Raw genomic sequence first — 20807 nt, 5'->3', positions numbered from 1 at the left:
AATCACATTGAGGACTAGTGCTTCAACATCTGAATTTTGGGGACACACAACTCAGTCCCTAGATAGATGTTTAACACAATGCTAAAAAGTGAAAATTAAGAGCAACCTAAGTGGCCAAAAATAGGGAATGTTTAAGTTAATTTGATGGATCCATACTGTGGGAGAGTCTGTGGGCACTAAAAATGATGATTATGAAAACTTACTTCTTTTTAGAAACCTTTACATTATAATATTAAGTGGGGAGGGAAGTAGGTTTCAGAACTGTATATATAAGGTAAGCTAAACAATATACAGGATAGGGCCTGACAGGAAATAATAGATAATTTTTTGTAGTGGTTGCCTCAATTTCTTGACAATGACATTAGGGCACATGATCATATTGTTAGCTTTATTGTTTTGTTAAAATGACATGTTTGTGTTGAAAAATTCAAACAATGCACAACGTAGAAAGTTGCAAAATTACTGTAGATCCCACTACACAATAAGAAATATTAACATTCTGAAATATCCCTCCCCCCCCCCCCCCCCCCCCCCGCCGGCACCTCTTGGTGCATTATGTATTTACTTTTATGGAGTTTTCTAGAAAAGGGATTTATAATCAAGAAGAAACGAGGGGAGTGTGCTGGTGTCCCCGTGGCTACAGCACGAGGTATGTCTCAGCCCTCTGTCTCTGCCTTCTGAGTTTCTTACCTGTTCTGCCTGGAATTTGTTCCAGAATGAAAAGTGTCACCTCCTGGTAGAACATGAAACCCAGAAGCTGAAGGCCCTGGACGAGAGCCATAACCAGAACCTGAAGGAATGGCGGGACAGGCTTCGGCCACGCAAAAAGGTAACCACGTCTGGGCTGGTGGGCTCAGTAGGAGGCTGTGCTCCATGTTGTGCCACAGATGTCTGCCTAGGAGGTAGATACAGATAAGATACACATTTACAGATTTATTCTAAGGAACCGGTTCACACAGTTGTAGGGGCTGGTAAGTCTGAAGTCTGCAGGGCAGGTCGCATCAACCTAGGGAAGAGCTGATGTTGCAGACTTGAGCCCTAGAGTAGTCTGGAGGCAGAACTTCTTTTTCCTTATGGGGCCCTCAACTGATTGGATGAGGCCCATCCACGATATAGAGGGTAATCTGCTTTACTCAGATCTATGGAGTTAAATGTTAATCACATCTAAATAATTCCTTCACAACGACATCTAACCTGGTGTTTGACCAAACAACTGGGTACCATGGCCTCACCAGGTTGGCAAATAGATTAACCATGAGAGCCTCAGTGTGGTCACTTTAGATGTACGAAGTGAATACTGTACAGTGTTATGTGAAAAGTCACCAACCCATGGTACAGGCCAAGGATATACACATTTCCTTATACTCGCCTCATCTCTCTGAGGAGAGCGCTGCCCTGATTCTTTTTGGTGCCGTGTCCGGAAGCCCTGAGGTTTGTTCTGCCATCACACATCAACTCCGCTTGCTGTAACTGTGGTCTGGACAGGAGGCGGCTGCTCACCTCAGCTATGTAATGGCCTTGGAAGTCCTTGAGTGGAGGCCTCCCTCCCTGTGCTAATGGAGCTTTCTGGCTGGAAGCTGGCCAGGGTCCCAGCACTTGCTTTTAGCAGGCCCACGTGCATCAGTTTCTGTAACTACACCTGCTGAGACTTTCCATACTTGACACTCAAATCAGTAATGCTCCTGCATAGCTTGACTCTGGAAAGGAAATACATATTAACCTGCTTTCTTACCTGCGGGTTCTATATACCCTTGGCACATCCTGAGAAAGTTAGAAAAGGAATGGGTTACGTTGCCTCTAGCAACTGCCTCATATCCCAGATTGCTCCATGGGGATAGCTGGGCTTAGGGGAGACATTACAAGTGTGTTTGGGGAGCTGGCATTGCATTTTGCTGAGGGGGCTGCCTCTCCAGAATTCCCTCTAGAATTGTTCTGTCATTAGCGACCTGGGTTGCTGCTGGAACACTGACCCAGAGGTGATTTCCATTCTGGAATAAATGTTCTTTAACTCTCTTGCATTATAGTCAGTAGCCTTGAGATGCTGTCTGTGTATGGGTTCAGGGGGGATGATTGTGCATTGTGGAATATTTTTAAAAATTTAGATTTCTTTTGGTAAATACAGAATATCTTGTAGGGTCAATGAAGTGTTGCTTAGGTCCTAGTTAGAATGCGGCCTCAGACAAGTCAGGTCTTCCCTCCCGAACCCTGCTTTTTGGGGCTGTAAATGTGAATGACGTGTAGTTCCTAAAAGCAGGTGTTCATAAACTACTGCTCATGGGCCAAATCTAACCTACCACCTGTATTTGAAAGTAAGACTGTATTGGAACATAGCTATGCATGTTCATTGATATATTGTCTGTGGCTGATTTTGCATTATAACTGCAGTGAAGTTGTGCCAGAGAACTCACAGCCTGCCTACAACAAAGCCAAAAATATTTACAGTTTGGCCCCTTACAGATAGAGGGCTGACATCTCCCGCCTTAGGTTACATAGAGGAATAGATGTGGTTGGTAGAATAGAGTATTATGTAAGAGGCCTTGAAGTAAGAGCGACGTAGATAGAATAAAGTCCTGGCTCTCCCATTACTACCTGTGAGACCCTGGGTAAGTTACTTAACTCTCTGTGGTAGTTATTAGAATTAAGTTGGTATTCCTATAGCAGAGGTCCCAAACTGATGGCCTGTGGGCTAAAATTGGCTTACAGATGTCAGATTTGGCCAATACATAGCAGTTTAAATTTTTTTGAAAGTTACCAACTAAATTTTACATTAAAATCTGGATTTTGCCCTGAGTAGCTCAGTGGGATGGAGCAGTGGTCGGCAAACGGCGGCTCGCGAGCCACATGCGTCTCTTTGGCCCCTTGAGTGTGGCTCTTCCACAAAATACCACGGCCTGGGCGAGTCTATTTTGAAGAAGTGGCATTAGAAGAAGTTTAAGTTTAAAAAATTTGGCTCTCAAAAGAAATTTCAATCGTTGTCCTGTTGATATTTGGCTCTGCTGACTAATGAGTTTGCCGACCACTGGGTTAGAGCACTGACCCACTACGCCAAAGTTGTGGTTTCAATCCCTGGTCAGATACAAGAATCAACCAATGAATACATAAATAAGTGGAACAACAGATTGATGTTTCTCTCTTTCATCCCCCTTCCTCTTTCTCTAAAATCAATAAATAAAAATAAAAATCTGGACTTCCAGTTTCTTTTGAAAACCTAGGAGCTCTGGTAACACTGGATCCATCAAACCACATGACAGCCATCAGCTAGAACTGAAGACTGCCATTGTCAGACCCGGCTGGTGCTCTTCACCACAACACAGTCCCGGTTACTCCCTACTGTCTCACAGCCAGCTCTCCACTCATTTACTCATCTGGCTGGCTCCCGTGGGCACTGCGTTTTGTAACTTCTGTTACAGGAGCTTAAACAGTACTACTTTTATCTTGCATATATATTTGCTTGCCACAAACACTTTGATATTAATACATTCAGCAAAGGAGAACTTGAGCCAAGAGTCTGTGTGAATTACCAGAAATTTCAAATCACTCATGTCTGTAGCAGTTTTAACACGTGCGGGCCCATGTTCCCAAGTGAGCTAAGCCACGCCCCAGCTAAGTGCATTTGTTTACTTGCAGTGACTGGTGAATGCACACATTTACTAGACCTGTTTAGTATATGTAAAATTTCAGAAATACATATAGAAAACTTTCCTGTGAATTAAACTCTTCATACATGCTTAATTTTAATTATACATATGTGTCTACGTAAGTAAAAACAGGTAAACTAATTTGTCAATTTTTTTAACACGCATTCAGAAAACCTGCTTTATTATATAATGGATTTCTGGCTTTAACAGACACCCCTTCCCCTGAATTAGTTCACTATATCAAGGTTTTACTGTGTTTTGAAAACAACTCCTGGTGATTTCTGTGGGACAGGGCCCTGGCTAGGAACACTGTATAACGCAGACATTTCTGCTCCCCTGTTAAATCTCTCTCCCCATCTGTACCTCGGGCTTTTCTCCACTCCTTTGGCTGTTTGCCTGCCAGCAGATTTGCACCTGCTTTTCCCACACCCCATGTAGATGGGCACTGCCCCAAACTGTAGCCCTTAGCTCACAGGAAACTCCTATATGGCTGTGGCAGGAGGATGGAGGAGGTGGTGCTTGCTTTCTGGGTGATAAGCTCTAGGGAAGGAAAGAGGGAAGACCAAGTTACCCAGGCACCAAGGCCCAGGAGGGAAATTTCCAGAGAAGGCCACTTTGGTGGGGTTCCTGAGGTTGGAAGACCTGTGTCCTATGGAATCTGAGCTCCATCTACCCTCTCTCTTAGGCTCTGGAAGAAGATCTGAACCAGAAGAAGCGGGAGCAGGAGATGTTCTTCAAACTGAACGAGGAGACTGAATGCCCGAACCCCACCACCCCAAACAAGGCCACCAAGTTCTTTCCCTATAGCTCTGCTGATGCTTCCTAACAGCCGCTCGGGGCTGTGGCTGGCAGGCTGGTGGGCCTCTGGGCCCTCCCATTCTCTGTGAACAAGTAACTCAGGACCCCTTCCCTCTTGCTTCCACACCAGCTCGAATCCAGCCCCTTGCCCGAGTGACCCGTGTTCCTGACTTCTCGCTCATTCATGGAGGTTCGCCTAATTTTAATATATGTTCTCTTTGAACCCCAGGCCCCTTCAAGCAGTCAGTGATTTGGGTTGTGGGTGTGGTCAGGGTCTAAGAGGAATGAGTGTGCTGTAGCCTCGAGGCCCCTCCTGTTTGCCAAAACACCAGTTTTTGCTGTCTGTGGGTGCAGTGCTGCCACTGAAGTCACCATGGGCTCGTCCATATGCTGTAATTCTTGGTGGCTTTTCAGCCATGTCTGCAGTGTCAGACAAGAATCATGGCTCCTAACAGCCAGCTGCTCAGCGGGTGCCCTCATTTCTCCACTTCCCCAATTTGCTTTTCTCTTGAGGCCATGTCTACAATGGGAGAGAGCCAGAATTGTTCATTCTCCTGGTCCCAGGTCTTTCATGCCATCTTGTGTCCCCCACTTCCTGCACCCACACTCACACACACAAAGGGCTTGGGTCCCTGGGCCTCTTGTACCAGGTGGGTTGGAACACATTTGCTGCCTGAGCCACTGAGTATGTTAGGTGGAGCCACTGGTATGGGGCATGTTGGCACCAGAGGCACAAGATGGCACAGGGTGAACAGTCTGTGATTCCTTTTGGCCCCCATGTGGTACTGTAGTGTACCACATGGTACATTCAGGGACAAATGGGTGTGTTCACCACCCAACACTTTCACAGCCCAGTCTGTTTCCACCTCACATTTGCCCAGGTGAAATGGGAAGGCTGTTTCCCTCTGCCCTAGTTTAGGAGTCTGGCCTCACACTTCAGAGGTCTGGCAGTCTTCAGGAAGCAAAAGCATCAGAGAGAAACTAATGCTTTTTGCATCCCCCCCCACCCCCCCCGGAACATGGCAGAAGCAAAGCTTCTGTAGCTCAGACAGAATCCTGAACCTTTGGGTCATCAGTTGGCCTTCCAGATTCTGATCCCCAAGGCTGCAGTGTCCATAACCCAATGAAGGCAAATGCTCAAACTGGCGTTCGGCTTATTTACAAAGAAAACTTTTTTCACCATGATTTCTAACTTGAAACAAATATAAATGAATGGCTTCTTCAGGAAGATACCTGCTTTAAAGAAACAAGACAGAAAACTGAAGGTGATTTTGAGAAATCATATGGGCACATTGAGTCTGGGTGCTAATCGGCTAGTGATAGAGTTAATGCCGCGCCCCAGGAGGACTTTCTCCTTCTTGATTCTTTATGGTTAGGCTCGAAGCTTTGTCTTTCTAAAGCAAAGTCTTCTTAGCACTGACTGTAATCCTCCTCTCCTGGATCTTGCAAAGGGAGAGTCGCCATTCGAAAGAAGGGACTTGGGGTGCCCAAGTCTTACAGATGCATTAAAGATGCTCTGGAGGCCGTGGGAAGGCGATGGTTCTCTTAGGTTAGTGAGCATTCAGCTTGCCTGCTTCGGTATTTGACCCACATGGGACACTGGTCAGGTATCAACAAATGAGACAATTGTCCCTTTTGATTCTCTTGGTGCACAGGTGCTGGAAAGTGTGAGCCAGCAGCAGTGTAACTACAGAACGCAGACCCAGTTCTGCCAGAGGCCAGTACTGGCGAATGGTCAGGTAGGGCTGATTTGGGCTTTGTTTACAACACATTGCCTTTTACAGCCTGGGGTGTGAGAATGAGTATTAGGTTTTATGGCTCAGGCAAGTCTTTGGTCCTTCCCTTACGTGACTTGTCATTCATGTTGGAATCGTGTTCGAGTTGCTGTTTCCCTGCTCAGTGCCACCTGAGCCCTAACAGGTCGCTGTTCTTTCTGGACGGGGCCTGGTCGGGCCTTCCAGCCTCACAGTTGAGCCAGTGTGCACTGCCCGTCAGGGAGAAGGCCCCACACAGTGTTCCTCAGGCCTGAGCTAACGTTTCCTCTGAGGGACAGATGAAACTGTCCCTCATTTTCAGTCAACTTATGGCAGAGTATATATAACTAACTTATATGTTCCCTTTATGAAGGATAGAAGTTATTTTTATGTAGTTTACAAACTTTATACAAGGCTTTTGTAAAATGTTCTCTGCAAAGTTAACTGCAAGAATGTAAATATGCTTCTAATAAAATAACAAAGGGAGAAACTATTTGCCTTTGGGGTGTTCTCTTGGGCTGGAGTGGGAAAAGCAGGGCACACTTCTCCACATTTGCCAGACAAGAAAGGGCTTACCAGCTTCTGAGTGCACTGGTCATACAGCAGGTCTAACTTTAGGGTATTTGTTCTGAAAGTTACGCCTGGCTCTGTGTGTGCGTGTGTGTGTTTTCTCTCTACAGACATTAACTATTCTCATTCAACAACAACATTCAACCACCAAGAGTTTTCACATATTAACTTAATTGAATCCTTTCAACAAACCATGAGGAAGACACCGTCATTCCCATTTTATAGATGAGGAAATGGGAACTCAATCCAATCAACTTTGTTAAGAACAAAATATTGGGAACCACCTGACTACTAAAAGGATTTTTTATATTGTCACTGGAGAAACTCAGTTTCTCGGAGCATACCAAAGACTTTACCGAGATTTAAAAAATGAATATTAATCATACCTGTGTAGCAGAGATCATCCTATTTGTTCAGCGAATTCTACTTCGTTTCTTTTTTTAGTCACACAGGAGAGCACATCCTTTGGCAGCCCTTCCAGCCTCAGGACGGAGTGGTTGGGCACTGGCCAACAGCGAGCAGGAATGACTTTCTGAGATAAGGCAGTTAATAGTTAGTGAGCCTCCCCCTTTCCCATTAATACTGGAGACCACGCATTCTAGGTGGTCTAACTCAGATTGAGAGCTGGCTGACACTTTGGACTTCCCACGAACAGATACGTGTATTAAGGTGTGAAAACGTAGTAATGGGTCAGCTTGGCGAGGAAACTACATTTCCCTGAATTTCGTTCTTGTCTGTTTCTGATTAGGGTGGGCCACAGGCAGATTCCTGAGGGATTTGGGGGGTGGAAGTGAAACTGCAGTCATCTTGTGGCCCAAATACATCTCTGTTGCTCAGCTCACTCACCTCCGTGGTGTGAGGAGTGGCTGGTTCTGCAATGGCTCCACATTCCCTTAGACTAGAGCCTCCTTTCAGCTACTCTGAGTCCTGGGCCAGGTGTGGGTGTTCAGCTCTGTGACAGGGCTTCAGCCTCTGCAGGACATCCATAGCACCAAGGTCAGGGGCAATAAGCACTGACAGGTTTCAGTCTGACCCCAGTTCACCTATGCTTGCTCTCCCCAACCTTCCACCCATCTCCCCTTCCTGACTTGCTTGCCCCGTGGACTTTTAAGATCCACTATTACCCAGGAAGACAAGAGCCTTAGAGATTGCTTAAATAGTTTTGACAATTACATAACATCAACTCTTAGTAAAATATTCCTTAATTCACTCTTAGTGGTTCTGTTTACTTGATACACAGGATAATCTGCTCATATGGCATAGTGTATTCTATTCTGACTAACACAACTTTACTTTTTCAATTGCAGGTGTCTTATTTAACCTAAGTTTAAAAAGGGTAGGGGAAAATACAAATATTAATTTCAATACACTTGCCAATAAATGAATTGATGAATGTTTGTACTTATGTGCTTTAAATATATTTTCCACACAATCAGGGTACTAAAGAATTAACTAACCTAACAGCCCATTATTGGCAATGCCAATCCTATCGAACCAGTCAATCAAATTAGGCTGTCAGAAAGTCTGGCTTTTTCAATCCAAATAAATGTGCGAATATATAGTTCATACCTTTTTTTCCCGATAGATAGATAAGGCAGGAAGCCTGGTCATGTGGATAAAGTACAGAGCTGCTACCTTCAATACATCTTACTGACACTCTTATGATTTCGCAAGATTCTCCCTCAAAAGACCTGCCTTTTTTTGACATTAGTGGAAATGAGTTGCCACAATTTCCATGCGCTATCCTCCTAATGTATCTGAATGCAGGAAACTCATCATCACAGGTGAGAATACATCAATTGAAATGCCACAGGTGGGGGCTGGCAGCAGGAAATGCCTGCTGAGGTGCCACTGAACTCACAGGGAAGCCACCCTCTGGACATCCCAGCCACCGGTGTATGCGTGTCAGATACAGTTCTGCAAACTACTGCTGCTGCTGTGTGCCACTAAGGCAAGAAGGAAAAGGAAGTGTCCTCAAGCCACGAAGAGAAGTCCTTTCACTCAGCGGTGTCTCCTATGGTGCTCTATTGACAGTTAATCCCTGTGCCAGCTGGCAGAGCAGAAATAGTTACAGGGTCCCACTCCAGTCTTTTTTTTCCACAAGAGATTCTTTTATTTTCATCAATGTTTATTTTGTTGTTAATCCTCACCCAAGGATATTTGCCCATTGATTTTTAGGGAGAGTGGAGGAAGAGAGGGAAAGACAGAGAGAAGTATCAATGTGAGAGAAACACATTGATTGGTTGCCTCCTGCACGAGCCCCGACCAGGGCCTGGGCCAGGGAGGACCCTGCAACCAAAGTATGTGCCCTTGATTGGAATCAAACCCGGGACCCTTTGGTCCACAGGCCGACGCTCTATTCACTGAGCCAAACTGGCTAGGGCTCCCACTCCAGTCTTTAAAAAAAAAAAAAAATGTTTCCATTAATTTTAGAGAGAGGAAGGGAGAGGGAGAGAAACATTGATATGAGAGATAAACTTGGATCGGTTGCCTCCCGTACACACCCTGACTGGGGATCAAACCTGCAACCTGGGTATGCGCCCTGACCAAGAATCTGAACACTGACACTAACCGCCGGCCAGAACAGAGGGTTTAATTTTTGAGAGAAGCTGGAAATTCAGATTTTAAAATGTGAAAGTGTCAAATTTTAAAACAATAGAAAAGACAGTGTGATAAACATACATATTGAGGGGACATATTCAGCTTGTGACTCCTACCCTAACCCTACGTGCTAGGCCCTGTGGAAAGTGCCGGGACCTCAGAAGTCTGGCTGGCTGATACACTGGTGGCTCCCAATGAACCAGGACTCTGTCCCTTCCCACACTGACTCTGGGCTGAGCCATATGACATGCTTTGGCCAATGGGACATTAGCAAAGGCTTAATAAGCATTTGCTCATTGGGGTCATGTCCTCTAGAACAGCAGTCGCCAACCAATGAGGACCGAAAGGTTGGTGACTGCTGCTCTAGAATCTAGAGTCCAGATTCTAGAAAGCTAATTATCCTGCAGAGGCCTGATTGATGATAGCCCAGGTAGAAAGGCCCTAGAGGCTGTTTTGATGAGCTCCCAACTGATATCAGTCCCCCAAGTAATTGCAGCTTATACTATGTGGGCTCAGCTGAATCCAGTCAACCCACACAATGGTGAAAAATAATATAACATTTTAAGCTACTAAGTCTTGAGGGTGTTTTATTATGATGCAATAGGTCACTGAAACACGGGTCATTTATTGTAACCAATTTGTTTTACTAATGAATGTCCCATGGCCCAGACAGGGGAAGGGGTCCGATGAAATTCAGATAGCAGGTTAATGGCAATCACTTTCCAATCCTGTGCACTTTCTTCCTGTCGCTTTTCTTTCCGTTCCCTTGGTGGAAAGCATGAGGTAAGGATCATGGAACTTTAAACGCCAACGGCGAGGAGCTTACACGGTGTCCTGCGTGCACAAAAACAACTAATAACCTGGACCTTAGACATGGGGTTTCTAGCTCATTTAGTCAACTCACTGTACACGTGCAGAGATAGCCTCGCCTTCTTAGCTCGGCCTCGTGCTCCTGTGGAATCCAGTAATTTCACAGAGCACAGACACCTGACTAGGCCATTCTGTGACCATGCCAGATCAAGACAAAAACAAGACCGCTCCACCCTCACTAAAATGCGGGGCGGCTGCTTATGTGCCAATAATAGCTTTACCCTCAGTGTCCTAGCCCTCCCTTCCAGGTAAGATGTACTGAGATACCCAATCACAGAATCCCTCTTGCTTCCCGGCACCATCTAATCCAGGGAAAGCCTCACTTCCTCAAAGCCTCTCCCAGGTCACCTAACAGCTCTCACTGAGAGGTCCCAGCACACCTCATGGTGAGTGTCGTTCCTCACGGGGACCAGCAAAAAAACCAACTGGTTCAGCTACTGCTGTGTCCCTGGCGGTTTCTGATCGGAAGGCACTGACAAAGTTCACAGGGCCGGTGACAGGGTTCCCGAGGAGTCTCCAGGTCTCCAGCCGTGTTCTTCCTTAGCGCCTGGCACTCCTTTGGTTAAGGACACCCCCCCCGCCCCAGAATTAAGCTCCACGAGAACAGAGACCTTGTGTGTGATGTTCAGAGCTGACTCCCAGTGTCTAGAATGGTAACCGGAGGTGGCTGGAAGTTTAAAAAGTACTTTCTGAACGAATAAGTGAGTAAGAGGGCTCAGTATACACAGATTCCCTTTCATCTCTCGGCTCCTCCCAGGTCGTGGTGCATAGAGACAGCACCACGGCTCATCTCCACAAACCTCCTCTTCCCCACCTAAACCTCCAAACGCCTCACCGGATGCCCGAGAGGGATGCCCCTCGTCGACCCTGCTCCCTAGCCGAGCTTCTCTCGCCGGCCGGCCCTTTCCCCCACCTGAGCCCTAAGCCCATCCCCTTCTAAAGTACCTAGAACCCACCTGTCTCCAACACGTGTCCCTACCACCACACGCTCGCTGACCAGCCTAGCCGCTACCTAGGCGTCGAATGGGCGCCGCGGCCACTGACTGCGCATGTGCGGAAATGGGTCGCCTACGCAGAATCTCTGACAAGTGCATAGTGGCCTCGGACTTTCCGTTCCGGTCTGAGCGGCCTGTAGCTCCCAGGAAGTTAGGAGGAAGTAGCGGAAGGAGAACCCGCGCGCAGGGCTTTCTGGGACATGTAGTCATGGAACTCCCGAGGCTCTATCTGGAGGGAACCCTTAAGTCTGCACTTTTCGCAGTCACTACCCAGTGCTACTTCCGGCTCAGAATTCAGCTGCGAGCTGCCAGGAGAGGTCGGCTTCTCGTTCCCACAGCGCTCTGCGGAGCACGCGGCGCCTGTTGGGAGCTGTAGTTCTCGCTCTGCGTACTGCGTCCACCGAGGGGGAGGGCGGAGCTGCCGGCGGCCCGGGCGGGCTGGCAGCTAGTGTGGGTGCGATTACCGCCTCCGCCTCTGCCGCCTCCGCCGTCGCCTCCTCCGCACGGGCGGTTCGCTGCTGCGCGGGGAGAGCGAGGCGGGGCCGCCGGGGCCGCCATGGAGCCCGACTCGGTGATTGAGGACAAGACCATCGAGCTCATGGTGAGTGCGGCCCGCTGGACCGTCTGTTCTTCCGTCCGCCCGGCCCCGGGCGGGCCTGCCCATCTCAGCGTCCGGCCCCGGCCCTTCCCCGCCGCCTCGGCCCCCATTCCCCCTCCTCCCCCCCGCCTTCCCTGGCCTCGGGCCCGGCGCGGTTCCGTCGGATCCCTCGAGATCTCTGGCCGGAGGTGGCCCGGCCCCCTCCTGCCCCTCGGTTCTCCTCCCTCCCCCAGTCCTGTCTCCGGGCCCATCTCTCGAACGACCCTCGCTCGCTAATGCTGTGGCCTTAGCTCACACTCGCTCTGGCATCTCCTTCTCTTTGAGAAGTGGATTTATTTTTTCTCCTGTTTCTTCGGTCCAGGCCTGCACCGCTCTTGCAAGCCCCACTTAGGCCGAGTGAGATGGAGATGGGAGGGGGGACAGAGGAGATCGGTCCGGGCCTCGGGCCTCCGCGTCCGAGCAGGGGTCTCGGCACCTTCTCCCCAGCCTGGAGCTGTGTGGGTGCCGGGAGAGGCCCCACGGGGTGGAGGTGGGAAGCGCTGGGGTGTGAGGCTGGGACGGATTAAGGGCCTCTTTCCCGGACCTCAGTGATGTCCGGCTTCTTGGACAAAGGGCTTCCTACTGGGCCGAGAGGGATGTTTGCATAGCAAGGCCCCAGGTACTCCGGATTCCATCTCCCCGGAGTAACTTCACGTTTCCAGAGCTGCTTTAGGAAATTGGGGAGGAGGGGGGAAGGGTTGTCCTCATGACTGCCGCCCGCCAGTTCTTTCTTCTCCAAAAAAAAAAAAAAAAAAAAGAATCTTCAGTCCCTGGGGGAGCGATCACTCTTCTGTTAGAAACCATTTCTAGCCAGAGCAGACTTCCTCGTCCCCGCGGACACCCCAATCCCTTTCCCCCTTAGGACTTGGAGCCAGAAGGGTGTTTTGTGGTGTTTTTTTTTTAGAAACGGGACCATGAGAGATTGGCTACTTGGTGGATGATTGGGTGGGAGAAATAAAACATGGCAGCTATTACCTGCCAATTTGAACGTTAGGGAAACCACACTGGGCTGTGGAGGAAGTCAGAGCCTCAGCAAATGGACAAGCCCAGGGTTTCTTCCTGTGGAAATCTTGACAGTTTCTTTGTATCTCTCCTGACACGGTAACAGCTTCTGCCCAGGGTGGAGGGGAAAGGTGAGAGAGAATCTACTTCACCCAGCAAAATGTTTTCCCAGCCAGATTTTCTCCAGTGTGAAACATGTTTATTGAGTCAGTGATTCCACTGGGTAGGGTCGGTGACATCAGAGCCACTTCCCCCATTTAATGCTATAAATAATGAATGGTGACACTGAAAGTCTGATGGATAGCCGCATGGTTTCTGTGGACGATGGTATCTGGGGAGTCGAGAAGCATGTTTTAAAAATGGAAGTACAGTAGCGTAAATAGGGAGGCCGCTTAATATCTGCTGTCCTTTGCATAATTCACAGGGCTAGACTTCTCCAGCATTCTTGAGTACAGTACTATATATTAAAAAAAAAAAAAAGCTCTAGTAGTTTCTAATTTGTGTGTGTGTGCCCACACGTGTGGTTGCTTTTTAAGGGATCCTGTCAGTTGTGGATTTTTATTTGATTTTCATTTGTTAAGTAATTTTTTTCCTCCTCAGTATAATTTATTGAGCTATTGTAGTCAAGCCTTTGGCATTCTGCAACTTTGTAGATTACTTTGGTAAAATGTCTTAGTTAGAATTACAAATAGAGTACATATTCTTATGGGTGTCTTTACAGTACTTCATAATAGAAAACGTGGATCTTGGTACCTCTTTGACATTGGCTGTTCTGCGCTCCTTTCATTTCTAATGATTTGAAAAATAACTAAATGTCTTTCTTTTCAAAAGAATTATAAGAAACACAGTGTAATCTACTTAGTGTTTTCGGGTGTATGGTTAAAAAAGTCTCCAGCCTACATTTACTGTCTTTTTATGCTCATAACTTAAAAACGTTTTGATTTTACATGATTGTGCTTGTCTCTGCTCAGAAAAGATGTTTCAGCCTTTTAAAGACATTATAACCTGGGACTCTTAGAAAATTTAATAAAGAATTTAGTAGTTATCTAGATCAATTTTAAAATGGCTTTTTATACACAGATTTTGATATTCCCTCAAAGGGATAGCCGTTAAGATTTTTAGGCAATGCTTTTCATAAACATATATGTATATATTTCAGTGTAGTAGACAGCACAGCTACTTAACTGATTTAGTAAATCCAGGATCAGATGTAGGAATGATAAAGCCTTAAAATCTAATTGCATGTGGCTTTCTGTGTTCACCACATTTTAATTACCGTTTTCAGAAGTAGGTTCAAAATATTTTTTACATTGGGCCGAAACCGGTTTGGCTCAGTGGATAGAGCGTCGGCCTGCGGACTGAAAGGTCCCGGGTTCGATTCCGGTCAAGGGCATGTACCTTGGTTGTGGGCACATCCCCAGTGGGGGGTGTGCAGGAGGCAGCTGATCGATGTCTCTCTCTCATCAATGTTTCTAGCTCTCTGTCCCTCTCTCTTCCTCTCTGTGAAAAATCAATAAAATATATTAAAAAAATATTTTTTACATTGGCTTCAAAAGAACATGATTAAAGGAGGGGAAGGGGTTAAACTTACGCTATTTTGAAAGCCTAAAGTATGAAATATTTTTAGATTTTTATGAGTCAGCTTCAGTACTCAAATATTTGTGATTGTGCTGCCTGTACCAGTTTGGCACTTAATGGTTAACAGGATAACTTTCATTTGGTATTTCAGAGCGTGCTATATTAAAGTGAGGAAACAGACTTCTTGGGTATCTCCAACTTCTTAATCTTCATCCCTCTACTTTCTTTCTTTGTGACTCTCCTTTTTTTCTTGCACTTTTATTTATTTATTTATTTATTTATTTATTTATTTATTTTTAAAGAAATATATTATTATTGATTTCAGAGAGGAGGGGAGAGGGAGAGAGAGATAGAAACATCAATGATAAGAGAGAATCATTGATCGGCTGCCTCCTACACACCCCCTACTGGGGATTGAGCCTGCAATCCAGGCATGTTTCCTTGACTGTAATCGAACCCGGGACCCTTCAGTCCGTGGGCCAGTGCTCTATCCACTGGGCCAAACTGGCTAGGGCTCTTGCACTTTGTTGTTTACTCTGGTGACAGGGTAATTAAAATCTCCCAAATATAGCCCTGTTGCGATTTCCACCCCTGCCTGAGGCTGGGTCCACAAAGAATGCTTCTCCAACATACCTACCTCTTCAGGTTCAGTCTTTAATATTGACTATATACTCCTTTTTAAAAAAACGTTTTTAAAAAAATTGATTCTGGAGAGAGGAAGGGAGAGGGGGAGAGAGAAACATCAATGAGAGAAACATTGATTGGCTGCCTCCTGCACACCCCCTAGTGGAGATTGAGCCTGCAACCCGGGCATGTGCCCTGATCAGAATGGACCTGGAGACCTTTTGGTGCACAGGATGGCCCTCAACCAACTGAGTCGCACCGGCCAGGGCTCAACTATATACTCTTGAGACAATTGTATTTACAATTGCTGATGGTGAATAATTTAACCACCAAATAACTTTTATGACCTTATATTGGCCCAATACTATACCTTGTTTATGGGACTGTTTTTCAAACTTACAGATTTGGTAAAATCAGATTTATTATTATTAACTAGAGGCCCCATTGGTAGGGTCCCTAGCGGCTGCCTGCTGCCACCGGGGCCTCCCCCCCCCCCCCCCCCCCCCCGTCGCTGCCACTGCCAGCCTGGGCCTCCCTCCCTTCCCCTGGCCGGCCCCGCCCCCTGGCCGAACTCCCAGATGAACTCCTGGTCGAGGGGACAATTTGCATATTACACTTTTATTATATAGGACTAGAGGCCTGGTGCACGACATTCGTGCACTGGAGCGGGGGGTGGGGTCCTTCAGCCCGGCCTGCACCCTCTCCCAGTCCAGGACCCCCGGCAGTCAGACATCCCTCTCCTAGTCTGGGGCTCCTGCAGTCCGGGACCCCTTGCTCCTTACCACCCGCCTGCAGCAGAGGCGGGAGAGGCTCCCACTACCACCACTGCACTCACCAGCCATGAGCCCTGCTTCTGGCTGAGCGGTGCTCCTCCTGTGAGCATACTGACTAGCAGGGGCAGCTCCTACGTTGAGTGTCTGCCCCCTGGTGGTCAGTGCACGTCATAGTGACTGGTCGTGCCGCTGTTCGGTCGATTTGCATATTAGGGTTTTATTATATAGGATGAGGTAGAAAAATAGTAACCATTTTAAAATATAACAAATTCACCAGGCTATGTCTAGCACAGTGGACGTCACTGGAAAAAATGAGAGTTGTGTATTATGTATCACATGGTATTTATTATCGCTTGAGTTAGGATATGAGGCCCTCATTACTAGAAAGCACTCACAGAGCTGCTAACTGGAAGAGAAAGATGGATAATCTTCTATTAGAAGATGGCGGAAGTTGATGCTAAAAGATTAGGAAAGGTAATTTTGCCTCCTCTGTGGGTGTGAACTCATCCCTTCCCCAACCTTTACATCAATAACGGGCAGTTTTACTCTATTGTTAGCTGTTGAATGGTTCTCCTCTGTGCTAAGTGACCTTAAGTGAGCCATTTTCCTGTTATCGCTTGAATGTAGTAATATAAGTAAAATACATTGGTGTGGTATCAGTGCTATTTTTAGAGCTGTTGAAGAAAGGCCACAAGGCCATGGAGATGAAAGAAACAAGTGAAGATACTGGAAAATTTTTTTTTTCTTTTTGGATTTTCCCCCTTCCTATCATTGGCTTTCTAAGTAGAGTAAGTGGGTTGTTTAGTAACTCCTTTAAGGAATTGTATCCTAAGTCTAGCTGTGTGCTGATTTCCCAAATGCAGATTAAATAGACGAAGCAATGTTTAAGTAGGGTCCAAATGAAATAAACAATATACGCATTCCTAGACCTCATTGACCTGCCTCACGAGGCTATCGCTCAAATATATCATTTTTTGCCCCCGATTTTGAAGTAGGTAAGATGTCCATTCAGATTTGACAAAAACAAACCAACCAACCAACCATGATCCTGCACACAAGTCTTGGCACTGTTGACCCCTGATGCTATACCCTGAAAACTGAGAGCGCTGGCACAGGAGCGCATTACATAGGTTCACAGAATAGCACGTATGTCCCTCTGAGTCGTGCTGTTTGATTCTATGAATTCTAGAAACAAACTCTCTGTGCTGGGAGGTGTCTGGGATCCTGAGTTCCATCTGGTGATATTTCCACTTTTAAGGGAAAGAAAGCATTTCAAGTCCTATTAATTCCAGTTCCAGCTCCCTGCTGGCTTTTCTTCCCACATCCCTCACTCAGTCTATTTTCCAGCCAAAGCATGAAGGACTCTAGTTCTGATTGTGCTCACACTCTTTCCTTCGTCGGCACCAGTATGAACTGACCTAAGCCCATGTATTGACGGCTGCTATTATGGGAAGGACCTGATAGTTGGCTCTCTGGCGAAATGGGCTTAGGCCAGATGTCAGCAGTCCTCTCTTTTACCTATGCTAATAAAGTCCTGTCCCTTCAAAACAATTCAGATGTCACCTCTGATGTCAGTGTGTTATGGTGGCCGATACCACTTTGGTTTTTTACCTATAGCACTGCCTACATCAGCGGTCGCCAGCCTTTCGGACCTCCCAGACCACCAGTGGTCCGGTTGGCGACCGCTGGCCTACATGATAGTCATTATTAAATGGAATGAATAAATTCTGGTTCTGCATTTATTTTGTGGGACTTCACATATTCTGGGCTTGTATTATAGATTCCTGTTTGTGTCCTCTATTAAATGATAAACTCCCCACAGTGCCTTCTTGTAGTAGGTGTTTGGTAAATGTTACATTGAATTTTTGGTTGATTGTTTACATGCATTATTGCTGTCTGCCTATATCTTAACCGTTTTCTTTTCTGAAAATTCTCATCTATATCACTAATTCTCATAATAATCTGTTCCTAACTCTTACAATACTTATCATACCTTCCTGTTTATTATAAAAGCCTGTGATTGTGTTCGGCGCCTCTGTCCTATTGTCCTTTGAATACTTCATAATGCTTAGAACTTAGGGGTGTAGATGTTTTTTAATTTGAATTGTTAGGTGTGTTTTTTTAAAATATATTTTTATTGATTTTAGAGAGGAAGGGAGAGGGAGAGAGAGAAACATCAATGATGAGAGAGAATCATTGATTGGCTGCCTCCTGCACGCCCCACACTGGGGATCAAGCCTGCAACCCAGGCATGTGCCCTGACCTGGAATCAAACCGTGACCTCCTGCTTAATAGGTCAACACTCAACCACTGAGCCACGGGCAAGGTTAGGTTTTTGTTTGTTTTCTTCCTGTTGTGAAAGCTTTTTAAGATTTCCTTTTGATAACCTTAAGCCAAGGGTGGAGATGAATAGAGGAGAAAAGACGAAAGGGGAAGAGGAGGGTGTGTCACAGACTTCCATAGACATTTCACCATATTTACAGAATTGACACAGACACACATTGCTATCTGCACATCCCGAGTGTGATTGATAGCAGAGTATTGAGGAAACTCAGATTCCTTTCATATCTGTTGACGTGAACTCGCCCAACAGTCGATAAGTTCTAAGGGTTCTGTGACCTTAGGGAAGCGTGCTGTAGCAGAAAGGGTGTGGGCTTGAGAGTGAAACACTGATTTGTAGCCTGGCTCTTCTCTTGCCAGCTGTGTGACCTGAAGAACCTTAACCTCTCTGAGGTGTGATTTTATTATCTGGAAAAATAAGAAAATGTAGGCATTGTTTCGACTTATTGGGAGGATTGTATGAGATATGTGTGTGAGGCTTGTTTCTCAGCACCTGCCTGCCACACTAACATTCCCCACAAGTACAGGGACTGTATTTTGTAAAGGACAGTCAAGATAGTTGGTGTGCAGAGGTTTTCACCCCTCCCACCCCCCTCCCGCCGAGTTGTGCATCTTTTTATTTGTGAAGCTTTACAGAGGCCTAAAATTCAGTTGTTTTTAGCTATTTTTTGGGGGAAATGATGAAATCATACAGAATCAGTATTATCTCGGAAATCTGGGAAGCACTGTTGAAATTACTAAGAACTACCAATTAGACACAATTAGACCTGTACTCTAACTACAGAGAAATCCTGTTGGGTTTTCAGGTAGAAAGAGACTGGTGATTAGTCACATTGACAGCGAACATTGTGATTTACGTTTGAATGGTTTAGGATTTTTGATTCTTGTTTTAGCAAAGCTGATGATTTGACCTTTAGCAGACTAAGCAGTGAGTATCATACAAGGTTTCCTCCCGAGTTGCATTTGAGTTGTTCATTGAATTAGTTGACAAAGGGGGAAAACCTGTTGGTCAAGAACGTGCTTGTTTCCCTCAGTTAAGTTTCTGCTAATCACAATTGCCTAACAGGAAGTTTGTCTTTGTAGGCAAATGAGAGACACACCAGGGGCCTGACAGTCCAGTAGGGTATCTCTAACCTGGATCTTACTATTATTTTAACAAAATTCAAAGATTGCAGAGTTCTGTGATGTCTGCAGGAAGCATTTTCAGGACATTCCCTCTCGGGGTTAGTTAACAATGAACACTTTCGAGCTGTGAAGTAGAAACCGTGGGGCATTAACATGTAAAAGTCTCTGTGAGTAGAGAGATGTGCAAATATAAGTATAATGAATATAGGAACCATTCTCTTAATAGCAATCTTCTGATTCACAGAAGCAAAAGAAGAATTAAATGAGATTTCTACTGAGAAAAAAGGAACTTGAGTATTTTACATTTTTAAGAGTTAAATTGAGAACACCCACTTAGGAGAACTAATAATAAAATATATTTGGTTCTGTGAAATGGTCACTTGGGGACTTAAAGAGGAAGGGGCAGAGGACAGGGGACCCCAGTCTTTACACTCCTGGTCTGGCATCTGTTGATCTTTATGTCTCTAGCATAAGGTCTTCCCCCACTTAGGCATTCAGTAAATGTTCATTTGAAGGGAAGAGGGGAAAATGAACTCACTAACACAGGGAAAAGGCCTGACAATTCTAGAGGTTCAGAAATGGGTTCGTTAGTCAAATTGTTCTGGTTGTGTTTTGCTACAGTTGTTCAGCATTTTTTGTTGTAGCACTAAGTTATACTTTGAAAAGCAGACTCTTATTATATTGCCTTAGTTGTTAGTTGCTAACCATATCTCACTATAGCTGCTCTTATCAAAACTGGGTTGCTATTATATTCTTTGGCTCCAGGGTAATGTCACTTAATGGGAAAAACTTGAGCACTCATTCTCTACTTGAGATTTTACTTACTAGTATGTGATATCTTTTAAGTTTTGGGTATTAAGGTATTTCCATCTGATTATTCTGGGGAGGTTAATCATTGACTGGTATTTCAGTCACTTCAGTTGCTTTGCCTACAATCTGAAAAATCCAAACATCTTTAGTCATTGCCTATGATTTATTAAAAACCTGGGAATTTAAAAATTCTTCAGTTTCAACTAGATTTGAGATTCTCGGTCAGAGACACAGCCTTTGCTTATAAACAAAGACTAGTTGGGCAGCATTGCACTGTTTTATTTTAACATTAATATTGTAGGCCTTAGAATTACATGGCTCTTTCCTAATGAAATGCTTTCTTAAGTGGCAAGATCTAGGGAATTAGCTGTTCAGGATGGCTCATCTGGTTCAGTTGTATTTTTGTTCAGCTACCAGTGGTCGGCAAACTGCGGCTCGCGAGCCACATGCAGCTCTTTGGCCCCTTGAGTGTGGCTCTTCCACAAAATACCACGTACCCTAATTAAGTTAATAACCATGTACCTACCTATATAGTTTAAGTGTAAAAAATTTGGCTCTCAAAAGACATTTCAATCGTTGTACTGTTGATATTTGGCTCTGTTGACTAATGAGTTTGCCGACCACTGAGCTAGGCTGAAATATTTCCTCTTCTATACTGTTTTAGTTCTCCATTGATGTTGATTAACGTAGGG

The 20807-nt window shown here is 45.6% G+C and overlaps 2 protein-coding genes and 1 long non-coding RNA gene across 8 annotated transcripts in view; 2 read left to right on the top strand and 1 right to left on the bottom strand.

Moving 5' to 3' along the window:
* The window catches only part of STK10 (serine/threonine kinase 10), an 83360-nt gene extending 76755 nt beyond the window's left edge, over window positions 1–6605 (top strand). The window contains exons 18-19 of the mRNA XM_079771009.1: window positions 716–829; window positions 4324–6605. Of these exons, the coding sequence (XP_079627135.1) occupies window positions 716–829; window positions 4324–4464 (255 nt within the window). The 3' untranslated portion in view covers window positions 4465–6605. The remainder of the gene's footprint in view (window positions 1–715; window positions 830–4323) is intronic.
* Window positions 812–11290, bottom strand: LOC307099450. The gene is made up of 3 exons (XR_013813525.1): window positions 11188–11290; window positions 7607–7732; window positions 812–895 (listed from the first exon to the last, which is right to left on the bottom strand). It is a non-coding gene; the product is annotated as an uncharacterized lncRNA (long non-coding RNA).
* A 217-nt stretch (window positions 11291–11507) lies between these two features.
* The window catches only part of FBXW11 (F-box and WD repeat domain containing 11), a 104539-nt gene continuing 95239 nt past the window's right edge, over window positions 11508–20807 (top strand). For 2 of the 6 annotated variants that reach the window (XM_079771014.1, XM_079771015.1), the window contains exon 1: window positions 11514–11827. In XM_079771014.1, coding sequence (XP_079627140.1) covers window positions 11783–11827 — 45 coding nt within the window. In that variant the 5' untranslated portion in view covers window positions 11514–11782. Of the gene's footprint in view, window positions 11828–20807 lie in introns of all 6 variants that reach the window. The other 4 variants (XM_079771010.1, XM_079771011.1, XM_079771012.1 and 1 more) reach the window with 4 other exon arrangements.

This window comes from Cnephaeus nilssonii, assembly GCF_951640355.1.
Source record: "Cnephaeus nilssonii genome assembly, chromosome: 5".
In the NCBI taxonomy this organism is placed as follows: Eukaryota; Metazoa; Chordata; class Mammalia; order Chiroptera; family Vespertilionidae; genus Cnephaeus; species Cnephaeus nilssonii.
This window is presented reverse-complemented; position numbering and strand designations above follow the sequence as displayed.